Source organism: Marmota monax, unplaced genomic scaffold (assembly GCF_021218885.2).
Source record: "Marmota monax isolate L192 unplaced genomic scaffold, Marmota_monax_Labrador192_F-V1.1 WCK01_AAM20220418_F8-fsc00080, whole genome shotgun sequence".
NCBI classification, from domain to species: Eukaryota; Metazoa; Chordata; class Mammalia; order Rodentia; family Sciuridae; genus Marmota; species Marmota monax.
The window spans coordinates 1,578,019-1,600,524 of record NW_026694750.1 but is presented as its reverse complement, the minus strand read 5'-3'; the positions used below and the strand labels follow the sequence as shown (position 1 = coordinate 1,600,524).

General features: G+C 55.2%; 1 protein-coding gene across 9 annotated transcripts in view; it reads right to left on the bottom strand.

Annotated features, from left to right (window-relative positions):
* Casz1 (castor zinc finger 1) overlaps positions 1-22,506 on the bottom strand; it is a 141,028-nt gene that overhangs the window by 35,783 nt on the left and 82,739 nt on the right. For 4 of the 9 annotated variants that reach the window (XM_058572663.1, XM_046424784.2, XM_058572664.1 and 1 more), the window contains exon 4: positions 15,697-15,735. The exons of 1 other annotated variant lie outside the window; for it this stretch is intronic. Coding sequence is in view for 5 of the 8 variants with exons in the window: in XM_046424783.2 (XP_046280739.1) it covers positions 15,697-15,712 (16 nt within the window). In the remaining 3 variants the exon portion in view is untranslated. Of the gene's footprint in view, positions 1-15,696; positions 15,736-16,105; positions 16,296-22,506 lie in introns of those variants that run through there. 4 more of the 9 variants (XM_046424787.2, XM_046424786.2, XM_046424782.2 and 1 more) reach the window with 3 other exon arrangements.

Genomic DNA, 22,506 nt, shown 5'->3' with positions numbered 1-22,506 from the left:
GCTGCTTACCATCATCAATCCCCAGCCTTCTCCCCTGTCCCAGGGGTGTGTGCAAGCCCCAAAGGCAGCCTGCCCTCAGGTCCCATGAACTGACTGTATAAGGGAACAGCTACCAGGGCAGAGGCTGTCCTAGACCTATACAGAACTTCAGAACTGGAAGGGTGATGGACAGGTCTGGTGAAGGCTGGGGTCACTCACTGGTCAGCATTAGACAGATTCAGGGACCCAATTCTCACTGGGAGGCCTCTCACGCCCAGCAGATCAGACTGCTACACATTTCCATTTAAGCCGGAATTTTTCATAGCCTCAGAGACTGCTCCAGGGCCCTTGGACCCCAGACATCTCAAGGGTTCCCTGCTGGGGAGGGCTGCATACTGGCCCACCTGGGCAGGGACTCCAAGAGCTCTGAACCAGAACTTCTGGGGTGCAGGGACTGGAAGTCAGATACCCCAAGGAAAGCGGCTCTGTGGCCTGGTTTATCCACTGGAAATGGGTAGGACCTTGTGGCACTGGGAAGTGGCCTTCTTCTTGCAGGAACTGAGACCCCAGATTTCATGAGTGTGCTACAAAGAGGAAACAGGGCAAGCATTACCCTAGAAGTCGGGGAAGGACCTGGGGCAGAGAGGCCCAGGCAGTAAGCACAGCCCCAGGTGTGGGGGGGTGGTGCAGCATGTGGCAGAGGACCTGGGGATGACAGGTCACCCCGCCCTCCCTCCAGCCCATCTCCTCAATCCCCTTGCTGAGGCCAATGATGAGGACATGAGGGGACTAATTTAGGAGTATTTTTAAAACTGTGGCCCTGGTGGAGGGGTTTAGCAGTTGTCAGCCATCTGGAATAAGGAATTACAATCACCTCCCTAATCCTATATTCCCTAAACCCTAAAGCTGGTTACAGTGTGAGGAAGAGGCAGCAGGTGGGTGGGGGTGGGAGTCTGTTCCAGAAAGGGGCAAAGCCCAGGGAGGTGCCGACAGGCTGGGCAGCACCTTCCTGCCCCTTTGGAGGGAGCCCGGGCTGGTCATGGGCTGCGGCTCCAGCGTGCTCAGAGCCCACTCAGCTCCCCCACCCGCTCACGCACGCTCACTCCCCAGGCCGCGCCAGCTCGCGCAGGGGCCGTCAGGTAAATTAGATCTGAAAGCTGACAATTTCTGACCATATTTCCTTGATTATTTCAAACAAATGCACAGCAGCCGCTGTAAGGAGATTAAAGTGACATAAACGTCCCGAGTGGGAGGGGGGAGGGCAGAGGATTCAGGTCACCCCCATCCGTCCCCCGCCTGACAGACGCTATATCGCTATCCAATCCAATAAAAAATCCCCCCCTTTTGCTTTAATTAATTTTACAGCTAGCTTGCTTAATTACTTTCAATCAAAATCCTCCTGCCATCGCAAAATTAGAGATGGTTGAGCTCCATTAGCCTAAATTCTTCATTTCCATATAGAAAAGAGGCTGTCTGCAGAGCCAGCCTGGGCCCCTGGCAGGACAGACGCCCGTCTGCCCACCCGCTGCCAGCCAGCCCACTCCTGGCTTCTGTGCTGGCTCTCTGGACTATGCATTCTCCCTCATTCTCCTCCACCACTGCATCTTGGGCTGAGAGGAGTTGGGGTCCAGGTGGGGTCTTCTCCCTCTGTCCCCTAACTCTTTCCTAAGATTCACGCAGGGACTACAGAGTTGGGCTGAACTAAGGGGTCAGATGGGATATGGAGCTCTTGTCCGGGGTCAGTTGCTTGTGGCAAAAGGAAGAGTGATCCTGGGGTCTCCCTTCCCTGCTAAGGGACCCCTGCCTCCTGGAGAGAGCCTCAAGCCCTGGCTGCCCAAACCCAGGATAGGTCTCTTGGGCCCTCTTCCCCACCCCTACTCAGGAAGCAGGGCTCCAGCAGGATAGGTACTTGTAGCCTGATGAGGACTTGAAGTACCTGTGGGTATAAACCCTGGAACCACCGTCACCCAGGTTTCTGGCTGGAGCCACTGTCTGAGCAACTCTCACGTCAGCTGTCTCGATGGAGTGATGAAGCAGTGCAGCAGTCCCTACAGACTCTGGTGTCCTTTCGGGGGCCCCACATGCCCCACTGTAGCCTGGCTCCCAGTCTGTAACAGCTGCTCCTCCACCCAGTCCAGGCTGGGTAGGTGGTGGGTCTGGGCTCTGTCCACATCCTGTGCCCGAACTGGCTCCCTTCTGCTCCCCTCCACCAGCCTCAACCTCACAGCCAACCCCAACTCTAGAAGCTCCACTTCAGGTTTTCCACACTACAGCCCTGAGTGTCACCACAGGGTCCAGCCCAACCTGGGCTCCAGCTGATTAAGGATCTGCAACAGGATGTAGGGATTACAGTAAAACCTGGCTCTGGATCTACAGGGGCAGCAGGCCAAGTCCTGGCTCTGGGACTCCCTTCTCCTCCCTTTACACCCACCCCCAGCCCAGCTTCCAAGTGAGTGGAGGAAGGCTGAGTCTCTCAGCCCTACAGGAGGTCCAGCTAGTCTTTGGGAAGTGGGTGACAAGGGATGGCATTGGCATTAACTCAGGCCAAAAGGGTAGAAAGGTAGGGGCTGGAATTGGGATGAGGAGGAATCATGGCTGAAATCTATGCTGGCCCCTTTATGCTACTCCTGGGTCCAGCAGCCAAACTGGTCCTCCTCGGGGAGCCAGTGTGGAGGTAGGGTATGCTGGGCCTGAACCCCTGGGCAAAGGCTGAGCAAGATGGGGGAGAGGTTCTAAAGGCTCATTGAGACCCCTCCAGCTGCTCTGTGGCTGAATGGTGCTGGGTGTGAGGCCAGTTCAGAATGGATGATGAACTGAATGTGGGCCTCTGGCCTTTCTTCCTGGCCACTAGAGGCCCATGGGTCGGTTGCAGGCCCACAGTCCTCATGGTCCTGCTTTCATAGGTTAACTCAATCCTTCTCCTGGCTTGGTGGAGGTTCTCCACTACATCCTGAGTACCTAGTAGAACTGCCTCCTCTGGCCCTGTGTCTCAAGGAGCCCAGAGTCTAAAAAGAACGATACTCAGCAGCAGTGTCTCACATACCACTGCGAGCAGAGAGGGAAGTGAGGTGAGGGCATCAGTGAGGGGTGAGGAGGGCAGGTCTCCTGGCTCCTGCTCCTCCCCCATGCCCTCCACACAGGCCTATACCCTGTGAGTCATCAGCAAGGGGACTAGGAGGTACAACAGGCGGCAGCCCCTGTCATGGGTACTTTCCTTCCATGAAGGCAGGGCTGAGCCTCATTCCCATTTTACCCACCCACATGTCTGGTGGAAGGTGGATGGAATAGCAAATTCGGAGTCAGTTATACAGAGATCAAAGGGCACACCCACTGTGGGGTGGCACAGCCCAGACTGACTCCATGCCAGGTGGCACTTGAGGAGCAGCAGAAACCCCCAGACCTCAGCACACTGCCACTCAGCTCTGGGCAGACTGGCTACCCATCTACCATGCATCCTTCAGGGGTCCCAGCTGTAATGTCACTTCCACTGAGAAGCCCTCTGGATCACCCCTCCGTCTTCTTGCTGTAGGTCTGCGGTGACCCGCCTCATCACCCCTCTACCTTGCTACGCTGCTGGCTGCTGGAGCTGTGGGGCGGACCACTGCTCAGCACAGCGTCTGGCCCAGTAAATATTTACTGAATGAATACAGAAAACTAAGTGCTTCTCAAGTTCACTAGGCAGAGAGGAGACCCAGGGTGTGGCCTGACTTCACCAAAACCCTCAGACCTCTAGGATCCTTTTCTATCTGCCAGGATGGAGGCACCTGGGTGCAACAGAGCTGAAACCACCCCCATAGGTTTCTTGCCCTCTTGAGCCCCAGGCTCACCTCCAAACGCCCTTCACAGGGCTCTTCCCAGAAAACAAAGGAGGCCCCAGTTGTTCTGACATTGCTCTGTGAGAGGGACAACTGTTGCTGCCAGTCCCTTTCCGAATAAATCCAGCAACTGTTTGCTATGAAGTGTAATTCTTTCCCCCCACCTCCTTCCTTGTCCCAAAAAGGAGAAAAGGGGATTGAAAAAAAGATGGGGGAAAATCCCACACCAAGCCCCATAGTCTCCCTACACCCGCTCTTAAGTCTGTCTGGAAATCTTATGAGCACAAAGAGGGCACAAGGATAGCCACCTGCTGTCCCAGACAACTGGGACAGCCGCAGCTAAGGGAGAGGCTGAGATCAGGACCCAAAAAAAGGAGGTGAGAGAATGAAGGATGAGAGGAGGGGAGGCGAGGGGGAGACAGAAGGGGCCACAGGACGGATGGAAGAAAAGGAGGGGGCAGAGGGCAGTGTCCACCAGGCCCTGCAGGTGCAAAGGGGTCTGAGGATGAGGGAAGAAAATGGGGGGTGGGGAGGCAGAAAGGGCCCTGGAGGCCAGGTGGACAGGGTGGCAGGGTGCTACTGGAGCAGTGGGCACAGTGAAGGAGCTGAAGGAGGGAGAGGCTGACTGGGGAAGAGGGAACGAGGTCTATTAAAAATCTCTCAGTGCATAACACAAAATGTCAGGGTTTATAGCTTCATTCTTGGCTTTGCCGGGACTGAGAACCCTGAACAGAAATGTCACCGCTTGTCATGTTTAATCACCTGCTGTTTGTTAACACCTTCCCTGCAAGGAGCCTGTCTCAATCTGCCCCTGGGCCCCTGAGGGACCCGGAAACAGAAAACATCCCTAGTTCCTTCTCAGGGCTCTTGGACCTGCTAGGGCTCCTGAGAGAGAAGCGGCCTCTGCTCCACAAGGTCTCCTGAGGAGCCCCAAAGGGACCGACCCTTCCTATCAGGCAGGCCGAGGAGGGGCCCACATGGTATTGTGGATGGTGACTTGGCTGGCCTGCGATGGGTGCTTGGCCTGGGAGCCCCCAGGCCACTGCCCATCTCCTGCCCATAGCACCCACTTCCTGAGCCTGAGGGTAAGAGAAGATAAAGAAGGGACCGCTCAGATCCCCGCAGCCTGGAATTCACCAATCTGTCTGCTTGAACAGCAACTGCCACACAACATCCACTGTTCAAAGCCACCCCCCTCCCCCTTACGATCCATGATCCATCCGGATCAAGCCATCTGTGGCTCTGGCGTGGCTCCCTCCCTGAGCACATTTCCCCGGGTTGTTTAGACTAGGAATTCTCAGCCCCACTGCTCCATAACTCCTTCCTCTAGGTGTGGAGTGGAGGGAGACAGGCCACTCAGGCAGCACCTGTCTCTACAAGAGCACGGGCTACTCCCCACCTCAGAGATCAGCGTGGTCCACTCTGGGGAGGAAGCTGGATCCTCTCTGAGATCCACCCGAACAGAGGCCAGGGGAAACTCAGGAAAGCCCTCAGGCTAAGGTCCCACTGAGGGACAACTGTCTGCAAAAAAAGGATGTCCTAGGAGTCTTCCAAGGTAGCCCTGTAGTGGTGCCAGGGGAGGCCCGTGGGGGTCCGTGCTCCTGAGCTGAGCTCTAGTGGTCTTCCAGTGAACCAGGGGAAGTGTCCCACCTTCCTTCCCTGCACAGTCTCCACTTTCACAGAAATATATCACACAAAATGCACTCAGGGACCATCTCTGAAGACACTATGGGTTTAGACTGCTTCTGAAGAGCCCTGTATCTAGCCTGCTCACTTCCACCTCAGCCAAGAGCTGTCCATGTGTCCTCCCCCACCCCCTACAGACAGGGACACCCCTTTTTAAGGAGATGAGCAGGATGGAGGATTCAGGAAAGTGAGCTCTGCTGCTGAAAGCTCCCGGCATACCTGCATCAACTACCACATCGTGGGGAAGGCCAGGGAGGTGTCCATGGATGGCAGGTAGACTATGGTGGAGCCCAGGGACATCCAGAATGTAGGCAGGTGGCACAGTAAATATCCAGGGTTGGAAGCCCTGTGTCCCCACTCAACATGCTATGTGGTGTGGTCCTCCCGGAAGCCCGTCTTTCCCCAGGGAGGGAAGCCCTACACCGTGCCTATCTCCTGGCATTTGGGAACAAATCCAGCAGTCTCCAGGCTTCCCACTTCTCACCTGTGTCTTCCTTTCCTCTGTCCATCCTCTCTCCCTCCTGGTGCCAGTCATGAGCTCTACCACTGAATCCCATCCTTGCCCTCCCCAGTTGGGAACAGGACAATTCCTGTCTTTCTCTGAGAGTGAGGAGAAGTGGAGCATTAGGTGTGGCACAAGCTCAATCTCCCAGAAAAAAAGGTTCTGGGAGGCTGGCAGGAGGGCTGTGGGGTGCACTCCTCTTCAGAAGCCCCGCTCTGACTGTGCTCCATGGAAGGACCACAGCTGCAAGCCCTACTCTAGGCCCACTGGTCTTCAGGAGGCATGCACAAGCTCACACAGGGCACAAGCCCCTAGTGAACAACCTGTAGAGGGAGTGAGCCCTGGTTAGGGCACGGTGGTCTCAGGAGCCAGCTGTAAATCATCCTTCCTGGACAGAATATATTTAGTTCTGGAGGTCCCTGGTCTCTCCAGGACCCTGAGGGAGGGACTATGTTAAGCAGCCCACCTTCCACCCTCCAAACCAGATTGATCAACCTTCCCAGCTTGCCTGGGACAGAGGAGATTAACAGGATGTGGGTCCTTCTAATCCTGGGCAAAATGGTATGACTGGTCACCACACTGACACTACACAGTTCTGACAAGTGGAGACTCTCACCAGAGTCTGAGTAGGATCTGTTTCTAAGGTCCATCCTCAGGGGAACTGATGATGGGAACATTCCCATGTCCACAGAGGGTCCAATCTGAGCCTCTCCCATGGGAGGTTTTGTTTTTTATTGTTGTTGTTGTTATTATTATTATTTTGTACTGGGAATTGAACCCAAGGGCACTTTACCACTGAGCAATGTTCCCAGTCCTTTTTTAAATTTTGAAACAGGGTCTCACTGAATTACTGAGGCTGGCCTTGGACTTGTGATCCCTCCTGTCTCAGCCTCCTGAGTTGCTAGGATTACAGGTGTGCCCCACCACCCACAGTTACCATGGGGATTTTAAAAGCTGGTTCCCATTAAGAGGGACCAGGAGCACACATGGAATGTGTCCTCCCACCTGAGCAGGCCATGGTTTAGCCCAAGAAGAACCCAGGAGCAGGGCCAGGTCTAGGGGTGAGAGTCTCAAGCTCCAAAGCCGGTAGGCCTGGAGACCCTGGATTTATCAGATGAGCGTGGCCTCCCAGCCAGGCCCCCTGCTATAATCCCTTCATTAATTTACTATTAGATGGGAAATTACTCCTCACCCAGGAATATAAGTTTTCATCTTATTTTAAGTTGGACTCTTAAAGCAATTACCAAGGCATCTGGCGATGACTTCACCGTGTGGCCAGCCCTGCAGGGGAGAAGGGCGGCCCTGAAGCTGCACAGGCCCCACTGAGGCCCCTGAGGGAACCATGGAGGACTGGGAGCCCCAGACCCTTCCCTAGTACTGGGAGGGCAGTGGGCACTCAGTGACCTCTGAAATTTGCTGTTTGTGGAGAGAAGCTCCTTCCAGCACCACCTGCCCCTGAACCCGCTGGTGACAGTTGCCGAGAGCCTCAGCAGCTGGTGCCTCGGGAGCGTTTTCTATTTTTAATTGTTTGATCAGAATATTAACTCATCTAGGCCTGTTCCCAAGGCACAGTCCCCAGCCAAAGGGTTTCCCCATTTCCCATACCTTCTCTTTCTCCTCCTGAGTCAGAATCAACTTTGAAATTAATAAATGGAGATACAGGCCTCTGTACATCTGCAAGGGATCACAGCATGGAAGAAAGGAAGGAAGGAGGCTCCTTCCTCCACTTTCAGGCCCCAGAGCTGGTCTCAGCTCTCCATGCTCTCTCTTTTTTTTTTTTGGTATGGGGGGATGCTGAGGATTTAACTCAAGGGTGCTCTACTCCCCAGCCATTTTTATTTTTATTTTCTATTTAGAGAAAGGGTCTCATTGAGTTGCTTGGGGCCTTGATAAGTTGCTGAAGCTGGCATTGAACCTGCAATCCTCCTACCTCAGCCTCCAGAGGTGCTAAGAGTATAGGCTTGTTCCTCTCTACTCTCTGAGCAATGCTCCTCTGCTCCTGGGCAGTACTCACAGGCACTGCCACTCCTACCCACCCCACTCTTCCTGGCACACCCCCTCGGTCAGCACTGGCTCTGCTTACTGGCCAGCCTTGAGGGAAGGGCAGAGGGCTGGGACACCCAGGAAGCACAAGAAGGGGATACTAAGGGGAGGCACATGCCCTGTGCCCAGTGGGACTGACCAGGAGGCTGACCATTGTAACATGCCGGCTTCCACTAACGAGAGGAAGGGACTCCCTAGAAGCACTGGCCAGCAATTCCTTTGTGGGCACCACCAAGGGCTCCTGGCCCATCTGCAACAGGCAAGTCATTTTGTGTCACTTATGTTTGGGATAGACCCCACCTGGCCATCCTTTCCCTGCACGCCCTTGGCCCTGCTACCATGCTCGTCAGCTCTCAAGGTCACTGGGCCGTCCACACAAGGAATATTTACTCACCAGACTGGCCCTGTTAGCAGCACTCACCACAAATATGCTTTCTGATAAAGTTGGCAGAAAAAAAAATTCTAGAGCTCCAAACAATGTCAGAAATCACCCCCACCCCCACCCAGTGAGGGTAAGGTGGGGCCTGGAAACAGGTCACACAACCAGCTGGGGACAGTCCTCAGGGAGATTTTGTCACTCTCCCTCTCTTTGCTCTTTCCTATTTCACCTTCAAGTAGAGCCTGTTGCCCAGGGGACAAGGGCTGGGGACGTTCTAAGCTGAATACTGGGACTTGGGAGCAGTCTTCCTACAGCCTTGGGGACCAGGCTGGGCCTCACCTCAGCAGCGGTGCCCTGGGCCGTCTCACCTCGCTGCGCCCCCTTCCCCGCCCCATCCTCCCTCTGTGCACATGGGCTTTAATGTTTTTATTACCTGTTTGACTCGCTGCCTTATTGCTTCTCCCCTTAATGGGGCCGTAACCGTGGAAACGAGGAATAAACGGCCACCAGAAAATGAGATGATTAAACAGGTCACCCTGGCCAAACAAACTCAGCCAAGGAACCTCTGGGGGTAGGGAAGGTAGGCTTCCCTGCCCCCACCAAGGGCCAGAAGGCCCAGGCCAGGTGGAACCACACAGTGTGTCCTTGCAGGGCCTGGGGCAGATACAGGGGGCGCCCCCTGCTGGGCAGTGGAGCACCTCCTTAGTCCTCTTTGGCTGACCAGGACCCCCTGGCTTGCCGTAGCCTTGCGCTCTGGGGCTGCAGGGGCAGCACAGAGAGAGGCACTGGTCAAAGGGAGGTGAATATGGAGGTCACAGAGAGGACATACTTCCCTGTAACACAAACTTCCAGCAGTCTCTCCCTGCTGTGGCTGGGATGCTCCTGCCTCCCCACTGCATTGGGGATCCCCACCTGGGGCTCTGCCTGGTTCCTTCAGTCTCCTGCTCTCATGCAGCATATTCTCTCCCAGGGGCCCCCTTAACTCAAGGACAAAGCCTAATAGAAAAGTGCACCTTGAGAAGGTTCCCTCTGGGAATCCCTGGACTTTAGAGCCACAGGATGTATCTGAATGTGCCCAATCTGTAGAACCCTGGCTTTGGCAACAAGAGTAGGAAGCAGTTTCAGTTGCCAAGCACCTATGGCACTGGTAAAGCCTATGAGGCCTGAAGATAAGGAAGAGACCCTAAAGGATAGGCCCGTTGGATATTCTAAGAGCAGATCCCACATTTAGCTCAGGAGCAACCCAAACCCGAGACTATGGGGTGGACGTGTGGCAGTATGGGCTAAGCATAAGCCCATGGCCCCCTTTTGGGCCTTACTGCCTGTATTGGGTCTGTCAGCTGGGGTCGGGGCAGGTCCTGGCCTAGAGAGGACAGACAGACATGCTCCAGTGAGGGTTGCATGGTGGGGAAGGTAGAGATGGGGCCAGGGAGAAGGTAGAGAAGTGCAGACGCCACTGGCTACTAGACTCCTATACCCTGGCGTGGCAGTCTGACCTCCTGCCCCAGGCCCTCCCTGCTGCACACCACAGTCCTGGCCAAGAGCGGCTGTGGGCGCCCATCCAACCCTACAACTCCTGTCTCTGCCCTTAGGCCCCCTTGGCCCTTCACATCATCCTTGATCCCAGCCCTATTTCTTCCTGTAAACCAAGCTCTAGAAAGCTCTTGAGGAGCTAAAACCCAGCTCCCAAGGGAATCAGCCAACATTTCCTGCCTTCCTCCTTCTGCCCCCACTCAGAAGCTGGGCAGGCACTCAGGGAAGAGGCACATCCATCAATCAATCGCACTAGCACTTACAGCGGGAAGGCATGAGACCCAGCCTGGTACCAAGCACTGGGAGGAGATGTCAACACAGTGGCTAATGGTCACATCTAATGGTCACTCTTAGGGGCAGCAATCACAAAAGAAAACAAGGTCCTTGGCTTTGACTTCCCGGGAACCACAGCACATGAATGGCATACCAATAACCAGATCCTCAGAGCCCCCAGACCCCTTTTATCTCTTTCCAGGATCAACTGGGTGTGAGGCTAGCAAGGCACTGGGCAGGAAAGGTGAGGAGGAAGGGCTGACTGGAAGGCAGAAACCCTGGGCTGAACAATGGGGAAGCAGGGGCTGCTCACAGAGGGGTAAGGACAAGGCAGAGAAAAGGCTGGGAAGACATCCAGATGTGGGTAGTGCAGAGGCCCACAAGGCCACTCCTTCACATAGCTCTTGGGTCCCTGGTTCCTGTGACAGGGTCACAAATCTCTTCAGCCAGCCCACACTGCCCCCAAGAGCTTACTCAGTTGTGGCCTCACACCTGCCTAGGGGTTCGTCCTCAATGGAGAACATGTATCCTGGGAGCCCCAGGGGTGAGGTGCCCGTCTATGATCAGGCAGCCAAATGGGTGTGTGCTGGACCACAAGGTTGCCACCTTTGCTAACCCCTCCCAGGGAGGGACACTCTCTTCTGCATGCCAGGGCTGTGTCTGCCAGCCTTCCTCCTCCCCACCCCCTTCCTACTCTGCTGACCCTGGCCCAGCCCCCCCCCCCACCCAAGAAGCATTGCTCCTGGCCTTGGGGACCCACAGAGAGGAATTACTTCAGAGCAACTTTCTTCCCTCTCTGAAGGTGCAAACCAGGAGGAGGAGGAGGAAGAGCTGTGTGGCAGCTACCAGGTGGTCAAGGTGTAAAAACCAGCATTGGGAGGGCAGAGTTAGACAAACCTAGGCCCTGGGGCTGGTGGCCCCACAAGGCTGATGGAGCAGTGGGGACACACTACTAACCTGGCAGGCTCCAGGAAGAAAAGCAGTAGGGTCCAGAAGCCTTCTGAACTCCACCCAATCCCCTGCCCTGGGCAGTGGGCAGGGACTTGAGCCACAGCAGCAGCTTTAATGAGGAGATGCTGCTGCTGTGACTCAGCCCTCCAAAGGTGCCTTCGTTTATTTTATTTTTCCATCATAAAAACCCAAGTTGCAACTCAGCCAGATTCTCTGGCTGTGGGGGTGGGGCACATGGCAGAGCCCAGGAAGGCAAGGAGGGCAGGAGGACTGTCTGAAGCTGGCCCCTTGCCTTTCTTAGAGAGGAGTTACTGGGTTCCCCTGGCTTGTCCCTAGCAGGGAGCAAAAGCCTGGGGTGGGGTCCCCCTATGGACCTTCCTAGACCTGCCCTCTCTGCCTTCTGAGAAGAATAGCTATACTGGGCCTGTTACCCTTAATTCTGCTGTCTTATGACTAGTGTCCAGGTTGGCTCAAGGCCATCTATCCCAGAGCTGCATGTCTCAAATGCTTTCTGCCATAGAGAAGGTCCAAATGACGGGCTTCTCACCTTGTCCGTATGACTCTTCCCCAGGTCTGCCCCACTGAACAAAATCAAGTTGGGAGTTGGAGAGCCAAAGACCTTAAAGGTCATCTGATGCTCAAGTCAGGCCCAGCGTCACTCCCTGGTGCAAAGCCAGGTTGTCTGAATGGTACCAGGAAACTTACTACTCCAAGAAAGCCCATTCTGTCCTTGGCTCTGATGCTCCTTCCTGCCAAGATGGCACCAGAGCTCCTACCCCCTGCAGCAGACTGGCAAAACCGGTGCCCAACCTGACTGCAGGGGCTGGCCCCAGCTTAGACTGGTTGAGTGGGTATATCTGGCCAAGTACAAGTATGGATGGGAGGAAGGAAAATGGAGAGCAATCTGCCCTACCTAGCAAAGCTAGCATGAAATCCCTCCTACAGAAAGAGCACAAGACCCTTCCCAATCCCTGGTGTGTGCTGGGTTGAGAGTGTAACCAGAGCTAGCAAGGTTCCTAGAAACTTCCACTCTTGGAGAGGTCCAAAAGTTCTGTGAATCAAGAGGTGGGCTGGCACAGTAGTAGCTGGGCTGAGCTGGTAAAGCCAAGCTCCTTGCTCCCTGGGTTCAGATACCACATGGGAGGGTGGTCTACAATCTTCCTTGTCCTGCCTGCAGCCTGGGTGTCTTCAGAGCCTGTAGCTACTAGGAAATTCCACTTCAAGAACCAGGCTAACGAAGGCACCTGTCTGGGCTCTCTTGACCCCACCCTTCCTGGCCTCCCCACAGTGGAAGGCTGGGCAAATATGCAACAGGAGGGTCTGTCTATACAGCAAAGGGGTACCAGCCTGGAGCCCTAGCAGCGGAGAAATGGGCCTGCCTCAGAGAGTGACACTACTTCCTCCAACAACTGGACCATAGGGTTTTAGCCACAGTCCCCTTGTGGGTAGTGCTACCCCTCACTAGCTCCCCCTGTGCTCCATGGCCATACCTTTGAACTTGCCCTCTTGCCTACTGGGCCCTTTACACAGCAGAGTCAACTCTGGATTCTCTACTGGACAGCCCCTCTCCTTCCTCAGCTACTTTCAGGAGAGAGAGGGGTTATACTCATAACTCAGATAATCAAGGGCAAGTTCAAAGTGGTTCTTTCACAGCGGCTTTCACCCTGGCTTCCAGTTGTGTTCAGACCCAGGATTCAGCCTGGTGGGGGCCCAATCCCAGGGAGCTTCCCAAGCAGAATGGTTTACCTGTATCTGAAAGCTTCCTCCTTGCCCCTCCCCCACCCAGCTCCCTCCCCCTGGGAAATCACTCTAAAAGGGCCTAATGGAACTATGTCCTCCTCTCTTCCTCTCTCTCCTCCCCCTCCCTCTCTTTCCTTTTTTTTTTTATTAGCATTTGTGGAATTTATTCCCAAACTCTCCTAATCTTCCGTACACAACCATTTGATTTGCATAACCCAACCCCCTCTCATAAAAACTGGCTGCTAGTTTAATTAAAAAATGTAAATTTGCTGTCATCTCGGGGCCTGGTGAATTAGGACGACATCGGCATTTTTTATTGCTAAAGACGTCCAGATTGATCCAGCCCTTGGCTGAACCATGGTGGGGGGAACGGGGTCCACATGGCCCCTGAAGGTCTTGAGGTCCTGCTGTCCCTTCCTGAGAAGCCTGGATTCTCCTGTCACTGAATTACTTATGGTCAGAGTGCTTCAGGCTGGATGTGTCCTGGGCCACAGGGGATGTTAACCCATGAACCAATGCTTGTGCTGGCAACTCTTGGGGCCCGTGTCTCCAGCCTTGTACTGTGTGTGCCAGGAGGCCCTCCGCTGAAGCTGTCCATGCTGCCCTCAGAGGAAGAGAGCCCTGCACTGCACCAGCAATGAGCCTTGGCCAGAGATGAGGCAGTGTCCCCTGTGAGTCCCAGAGGTCAAAGGTCAAGGGGGATGCTCTCAGGTCCGGAAGCACGGAGTTGGCCCAGATATAGACTCAGAAGGGACAGACCTCAAAGTCCTTATCTGCTTCCCCTTTTTTTGTGAAGTGAGGAAAAAGTATTTTTCTTCTGAAGTTCTGAGATTAAGTGAAACTTCCAAGTTCAGAGAAGAGGCTGAGATGATATCGTCAGATGACTCCTCCAGGAAACAGCCAGAACTTTGACACCCTGGACTCAGCATGGCCAGAGTCCAGCCTGGGTCCCATTGGGAGTGCCCTGCTCTAGCTGACCTCCAGGGCACTCTGGCTTCTAGGAAAAGTTTCCAGAGCCTGTCCCTGGATTGCTGGGAGAAGTAAGTCTCCCCAGGGCTCTGGGAGGTGCCCCAGGAGGCTCTGTCACTTGTCTCCTGCCAGGCCATCAGGACACCCACATAAGTTCTGTGGAGTGGTGCCCCCACAGCAGCCTTGGTGGGACTGGCATGGTAGGAGGACTAGCGCCAGCTCCACTTGGCACCCAAGTTAGAAGGAGGAAGACAGGAGAACCTGTCTCCCAATTGAGTAATGCCCACCCACTGCAGAGGCTCACCTGGGCCAGGTAGGGGCCACTGCAGAAACACCTGGCCCAACTCTGAAGTCTGCCCCTTTGGCTTGGATGGCTGGGGGTCCCATTTGCGAAGAAGGGGGTGGGGCCTGAGAGGGAGGTGATGAGACACCTGATTAGAGGTAGGAGTGAGCAGGTTCTCTGTGGGCGTGGAAGGCAGGGAGGGGCAGGGTGGCAGCTGGCCTCAGACACCTTCACAATTTTTCCCAGCAGGGGGCATCACACCCTTCCTGGGCACAGAAGTCCTGAGGACCTCCACAGCCCATTAGCCAAGATCACACCTGTTGGGACACAGTCTAGATATTCTGTGAAGGGCCCTCCACCCACCTCACACAGCTCCAAAGCCCACCACCATGTCACCTGCCCTGATCCCTTCCACCAGTGCTATCTATTCCAGTTGACCTCAGAGTTCGTTTGAATGTCAGCTCTTGGGTGCCAAGTGACCATGTCATGGACTTGGGCCTATCACAAACAAAAAGTCTGACACTAACTCTGATACCACCTTTCCTTCCATAAATGAAACAGAAAGGCTCAGTGGGTTATCAGCCTGTTTGTTTCTTTTAAGACACTTTGGAGGAAGAGAGTTGCATTTGACCCCCTAGGATGTGAAGGTCCGAAGGAAGCCTGAGGGGATTAGGGCAGCCCTCACCCACTCAGGTAGGAATCCCACAAGGGACAAGAACTATTAGATCACAACCACTAAGACACTGAATTCTCAAGACAAACTCTGCCTAGGTCAGTGGTTCACTACCTGGAGCCAAACCCAAGTTCCAGACCCAGGGGCCTAAGTCTGGTGCTTGGTCATCACCCACTTCAGGGTGCCAGCTAAAAGGGGGCTGGGAGAGTCCTGGGCCCCTCACTTTGAACTGATAACAGCCGCCTCAGCCCACAGATTCTCAGGTGAAAAACACTCATTAGCCATAATAAGCAGCTTGATCATCCGACACAGCCTTGTCCCAAATAAATTAAATTCCTTTACCTTGAGACAGTCGCCCCGAAACCAGACTAACCACCTTTCCCAACAGGACGCTGCTTTCAAAAACTCAACCACCCCCCACTAAAAAAATAAAAACACACACCCCATTGCCAGACACACAGAGATCTTTGCGGAGGGGAGTAAACTACTTTTAACACACACAGGAAAACAAAACAAAACAAAACAAAAATACGGAGGCATACCAAAAAGAAAGGGGAAAAAAAAAACACGGAGATCAAAAACCCCCACAAAAAACCCCTAAATCCTCTTTCTGGGTGCCCCCCAGCTCCCCGTCCTCTCGGTTCTTTCATAATGACAAGCATCAAATTAGTCACAGTCACTAGGCAAGTAACAAATAATGACAACACTATGGCCCTCCAGAAAGCAGGGCGCAGGGGCGGCGGCCCGGACCCTCGGCGCCGGCCCGCACCCGGGCCCAGCTGCTAGCTGATTGGGCTAAAAATAATAACTTCCGTAAAAGAACCGAAAGAAAAGCGAAAGAGCCTCCCGTGGGCTCCCACCGGCCGGTACCTGTTCCAAGATCCATTCTCCGCTCCTTGGTCCCAAACTCTGCGAGGAACGTCGCGGGCAGCAGAGGGGAGAGAGAAGACTCGGTTAGTGCCTGCGCGGCCCCCGCCCGCCCGCCGCGCTCCCTCCCGGCTGGCGCGGCGCATCCCGGGCCGGGGGCGCGGGCCGGGCCCGCGGGCCGAGCGGCCAAACTTTCCTCCGAGCCCGTCCCGCTCGCTCTCACGCTCCGGCCGCGCGCGCCCGGCAGCTCCGAGTTCACCAACTCGAGCGGAGCCGCCGGCGGACGCGGCCTGGCGGGGGAGGCCCGCGAGGCCCAGGGGCGCCCACTGCGCCCCGGCCAGGCCCGCCGCCCCGCGGGGGTCGCCGCCGAGCGCCCGGCCCGGCCCTCCCCCGGCCCGCTCCCGGTACTCACCATAGTCGGAGAGTCGAAAGCCGAATTCACTTAAATAATCAACTTTCATAATACTTAATTAATGCCTAATTGCAACTGATTACTCCCCGAATAACAAGTTGTTTTAAAACCCTGATGTCATTGCTCCTGACGGTAACACTCAGGGTAACAGTTTGGCAGGAGGGAGCGCGCGGGCGGGAGCGGCCGGGCGCTGCCAGGCGCCGAGGTGATTGGCAGGGCGGCCGCGGCGCCGCCTCCTCGCCGGGCCCGCGCGGCTCCGGCAGGTGAAAGATCAGCGCTCCGCCCGCCCGCCCGCCTCGCGGAGGTGCTGAAGTGAATGGGCTCGCGCTCGCCCGCGCCGCGCGCTCGCCCCCGTGCGCGCCTCTCGCGCACCGACTCTGGCGGGCGGGCGGGCGGCCTTACTGGCTCAGTGATTCCCCAAACCTTTGACTTCGGGAGGAGGGAGGCGGGGACTCTGCGCTTGGTGAAGCGCGGGCGGGGGAGGTGTTGGGGGGGGGGCTGTCGCGCGGCCGGAGCGAGGCGCTGGCACGGCGCGCGCGCACGAACGCTCCCCTCCGCCGCTCCGGCCCCGCGAACGCGATCCGACGGCCGCCGCGCCCGCGCGCGCGCCCGCCCCTCGCGCCACCGCGCAAACTTTTCCGCGCGGGCGGGCGCAGGTGCGAGGCGCCGCGGGACCGCGCCCGCCGGGACGCGCGCTTTCGCGCTCCCCTTGGCGCTGCCCGGTGGCCCCGGGCTTCTGAGGTATCAAAGACATTTGGTACCCCGATTCCCTCATTTTGTTGTGGTTCTTTGAGTTCGAGGGAAAAAGGAGTCCCGGGCGGTGGGGCTGTGAGTGTCGGGAAACTCGCGCGTCGGCCTCGCGGGCCCCCCGCACCCGCGCTCCCGGGACACACTGGGGTTTCCGCCGCTTCGCTTTGCTTTTGCCCTTGAAATGGGTCCCGGCGCCCTCCCTGCGACGCAGGTCCCTGGTCTCCGGGCCTTTCTTTTTCTTCCTCCTACCTCCAGTTGGGCCACAGCCCCAAGGCCCGACGCGAATGGGTCTGGTGCCCCCTGACTTCCCCTGGGCCAGCCCTCGGGCAGTCTTTTCTCGGGTCGCGCCTCCACTCATCTGCCATCACTTGGGCTGGTTCCCCAACGCGTCCCCCTTGCATTCCCAGACAGAGCACAGGCACCCCTCAACCAAAGTGCCAGGGTCCTGCCACCTGTTTCCTCTGTGCCCTGGGAGTCAGGACCACTTTGACACTGGACTTCATTCCAGACTTCATTTCTGGCGGAACTGGGCACTAACTTCTATCCTTACTCTCCTTTTTCTCCCATAGAGTTTGGTGAGTGTCTCAGCACCCCCCCATCCCCCTCCCCAGGTCCCTGCTGCAGCCATGTATGTTAATAAGCCAAGTTACCTATGGGGCCAGGAGGGCAATTTTGTTAATTCAGGACCTGCTCCCACTGTCCGCAGCTCTCTGCCTCTTGCAAGCCAGGCCTTCTCTCTCCCTACTTCCCTTCTTTCCTATTTTCCAGAGGGGCCACACTCCCTTTCCGTGAAGGGAGGGAAACAGGCCCTTCTCACTCTCTCTCTCTCTCTGATCTCAGGTGGCATTCAGCAAAATGGCGCTGGCATATTTCTGCAATATTTATATTTTGCAAAGAGGAGGCCTTGGGGCAAAGATGTCAATCTACTCTTTCTCCTACTTTCCCCTTATTTTTCTTCTTTTTTCCTAATTATTCTTTGGTTCTAAATGGCCTCACAAGAGTGTATCATCTTGAATTTATTCCACAGCCCTCTCTGATGACTTCTTTGGCAAACCCCATTTCTAGCTGTCACACAAACCTCCCCCTATCCCCAACACTATATGCAGATAGTATCTGGAGAGGCTCAAAGTCTTTACTGAGAGTCCCCTGGACCTAAAACCCTGAGTAGGGGACAGAACTCCTAAACCCAATCAAGCCCCGTGCTACGCAAAGCCAGGCCTGAGAATCAACTGGAGGCCCAGAGAAACCAGTGAGGGAGGACCACGTGCTCTGCTCCCCATGGGGGTTTCAGAGAAGGCATCCTTGTGTCCAGGAATGCTCTGGGGCACACACCTACCTCTGGGTGCTGCCACCTAGGGCACCCCAAAGCAAGGATTCTGCCCTCTTGCAGGTTTGGCTTATAACAATAGGCCATTGATCCCAGTCCTAGGGTGGGCAACTGAGTATAGGGAAAGTCTGGTGACAGTGGAAGGTCATTTGAAGATGTCTGCTCAGACCAGGAGCTCCTTGCATAGGGGACCTGTGTGCCTTTGGCTGGCTTTGAATGTCCTTCTGGGCTTTGGCCGATGGTCAGGAGTGACCCCTGAGGAGTGCCTGGGTGGATAGGAAAGTATCTCTCTTTCCAGTTACCAAGGCAGTGCCTACTGGGTTGGCCATCACGTAACTTTGTGTCCTCTGGTGGGCTAAGACTGGCAGGGAATGGCTCATAGGGCAAACTACGAGGGCTGGGAGGAGGTGGCGCAGGCAGGGCCAGATAGAGGGGCTGCCATGTGCCGCCTATGGTGGGGGGAGACCTGGGCCGCTGGAGAGCGTCTGATCTGCTGAGACAATGGCCCTAGTCAGTCACCGCAGGCGGAGAGGGCCATTCCCAAAAGCAAGGGCCTTTGGTAGAAGAGAACAGATCAGAGAAGCAAGAAACTGAGGCCACCTTGGCGTTTTAGCATCTGAGGTCGGAGAAGAAGTGGGGGCACTGCATGCACGGGTCAGAGGCTGTGCACGGGTCAGAGGCCGTGATGAAGAGGTCCCCAGATTTCTCCCTCTGTCTGTCTCTGGGTGTGTGTGCTCAAAGCAAGGGGAGAGGCATCTCTTGAGACTATGGCCTGCTTCTGCCTTGATGACCCTGACATGGTTACACCTCTGAGACCCTGAGACCAGGCCACAGTAAGGACATTCATGCCTGGAGTCAACACCTAATGCCTCAGTTCTTTCTGGTCCCAGAACCTGGGCCCCAAACCTCCAGCTCTTCCTCCAGATACCCCACCCTAAGAGAAAAAGTGAAGTGGAAACCTTTACAGCAGTCCTCCCACCCAGCGGCTCTGCCAGGACCCAGGAAAGCCACCTGCTCTCCCCAGACAAGCTGCCCAGCTGGCTCCTGTCCTCCCGCACCCCCAGTGTGCCCACTCGTTCTCTCCCTCCCGAGCCTGGGGCCTTCTCACTCACCGACCTGTTTACACACCAGGTATCTCATGCTTTATCTGCTCTCATTTTGAATTTGTAACTTTCACATAAACTTGAACAAAGCTCCTTTTGTTCCTGCACCCCACCCTAGGATCCCAATAAACTGGTTCCCTCTGAGGTGACTGGGCCAGGGCACAAAAGCCCCGGCCAAAGGACCGCGTGTGCATGTGAACCAGCATGTTCGCACCTGCGAGGGAGTCTGTGTGTTTGCGTGTGAGCGCACTCCCCAGGCTCATAGAGGGAGGGTGTTGGGAGAGTGGGGAGCCAGCAGAATGTGGATGGGAAGTGTGGGGAGCTGGGGGGACAGAGGTGCCACGGCTTGGGCCACGGCCCGGGCTCATCAGCCAGCAGAGCCCATGCCTGGGCACGGACAGGTGGGTGTCAGGCGGGGGGGGGGGGCAAATGTGGATGAAAAGGAAACAAAGGGGAGGAAAGAGCCACAGAGTGGGTGGCAGAGCGAAGGGCCGAGGCCACGCTAAGCGTAAGGCAGACACAGGGATCGCATTATGGTAGGGTAGGGGCTGGCATAGCCGCACGCTCGGCCCTGTAATCCTGTTAGCCAGCAATCTCCATTCCGAAAGAGCTTCATTTCTTTGTGAATATTTGTAAACTAGATATCTAATGGAAAATTATAGGAAAATTATAGTGAAATTCATGACGGAGAAATCCGATTATCCCTAATTCAATTATGCCATCTTAGCCCACACAGCACATTTCCCATTTTTTTCCCATAAATACCGATGCCAGGGGTCCTGGTAATCAAATAAAATTGAAAATCATCTTCCCATTAAATTCAATTAGCCGCAATTTCTAAAGCCTATCAGAGATTTTAATTACTAAATTATAAAATTCTCCAATGCTAAATTGAAACCAAAAAAATTGCACATCCTTATATTTCAGAGAAAAAAAAAAGGGGGCCAGAAAAATCCTTGAAAAATGTCCTCCTCTCTGTGTCCAGCTCCAAAGCAGTATCCTCACCTAGAGGACCTCACAATGGCTGCCCTTTGCCTGGCTGGGGAGGGCCCTGCTGGGGCGAATCACACCCCCAGTCCCAGGCAGCTCAGCACAACACGGTGGTGGCCTTCCTCACTCTGGCTGTTCTGGCTCCTGAGATCTCAGCTCTGTCCCCCTTCAAGAGGTCTCTAACTCTCAGTGGCATCTTTTTGGCCAGAAGCTGGGCTTGGGCTCAGGCCACAGCTTGACACCAGGGATCTACGTGGTTCCAGGACAGCTGATCAGAGGCAGCTGGCTTCTCACCCGAGCCCCTGCTCTCTGGCCACTGTGCCATGCCCCCTGGCAGCCTAGGCCGTGTGGGAAATGGAAACAGGACAAAGCCTGGTTCTGAAGGAGGACAGACACCACAGGGTGATTCTGTGGGCCAGAGTCTTCTCCTGGGCATTCCCGAGGGGCCACTGATCCTGGGAGAGTACCAGCCTCCTGGTACAAGGGTGGGATCAACTTGGCCCAAATCTGGCCACTCCCTGCACTTCTAACTCATTCTATTCTCCTGACCCTCTCCTGGGAAGTCAGTAGACTTGAACTGGCCAGAGGGCATGCCCTTTCCCCATGGGACAGGCTCAGTCTGACCACCCCCCTTTAAGGGAAGTACTGGACACAACCCCAAGCAGTAGCCCCTCCCCCACATACCACTTACCCACCTCTAAAGGGTGCTCTTCTAGTCAGGAGAGCCTGGGGGCGTGGCAACGGTGGTGGCATAAAGGGACCTGGGGTCTAAAACCCAAGGTAGGTGGCTGAGTGGGCAGCCAATGGCCCCAGCAGGCTCAGGGCAGTCAGTGGCAGACCTGCCGGCAGCCCAGCACCCAGGAGCAGGGAGCAGGCTTGATTTGCCAGGCAGTCAGTGGTGCCAGCAGGGGAGGCACCGCAAACAAAACAAAAACAAAAAAGTTAATTATCTTTGGCTTTTTCTTAATAAATATCCAAACTGGCCCGGCCGGATCCTCCGCTTTGGAGGGAGAGAGAAGAAGGAGGAAAAAACACCCCAAACCAAATGCAACAGACTCTCTCTCGTGCCTACTTTTCCCTTTGTCTCTGGGCCTCCTGTTTATCTCTTATCTGAAACCGTGAGGGTTTCACATTAATTCCCAAATTTTGTAAATGCAAGAGCCTGGCCACAGAAATTTTGTGTTTTTTGTTGTTGTTGTTTTGTCTTTTTAGTTTTGGGTGGGAAAGTGAGGTGAGAGAAGAGAGAGGCAGGCAGGAAGGAAACGCGTAAGGCACACAGAACAGAAGGGAGGCGAGTGGGAGAGACAGGGAAGCAGAGGGTGGGAGGCAGGGAAGAGGGCTGGGGTTGCCCCCTGGGCACAGCATCACCGATGGCACGAGCCAAGGCAGGGACCTGTTTGGGAAGGTTGCTTTGTCACTTTTATTTCAGCTACAATTATCCATGGGGATTTCTCATTTTAAAACTTCAAAACCACCTGGGTCTTTCTGGCCACTCAGCTCCTCGATTGCTGCTGGTCTCTGTGCTCAGCCTCCCTTGCAGGAGTGTGGCTGGGCAAGGGCAGCTGGAGAGCATCCAGGGGAGGGACAACAGCCGTCCTTACGGGGACGTGTGTGAAGCTCTTCTGCATGGAGTCGCAAGTTATCTGGGGAGAAGAGAGATGTGTGTCTCTGTCTGGGCCTACATGTTTGGATGGTGCATGTACATGTTTGAGTCCAAACTGTCAGAAACACGTGGCAGGGCATGTGTGTGTATGTGTGTGTGTGTGGGTGGGGGTAGCCAGGACGTGGAATGGTCCCTCCTGGAGCACTGGCTCTGGAGTCTCCCAGCTCTATCATATGCTGACTGTGCAACCTTCACTAAGTCACTGGCCTTCTCTGAGCCTTCATTTCCTCAGCATCTGAAGGGAATAATGACTAGTGGTTCCCCGGGCCTGTGGGGAGGGGTGGATGGAGAGTGACAGCTGATGAGTTTGGGGTTTCTTTCAGGGGGATGAAAATGTTCTAAAATTAGATAGTGGTGATGGATGCCCAACCTCATGAATATACTAAAAACCACTGAATTGTACATTTTAAAAGGGTGAATTTTATGGTATGTGAATTATATTTCAATAAAGCACTTATAAAAAAGTGGGGAGAAAAGGCAGGAGTCACAACAGCACTGTCTGCTTGGGAGTTGTGGGCACACAGCACACAGCAATTGCCAGTAGAGGATGGTGTTGGTGATTGTATAC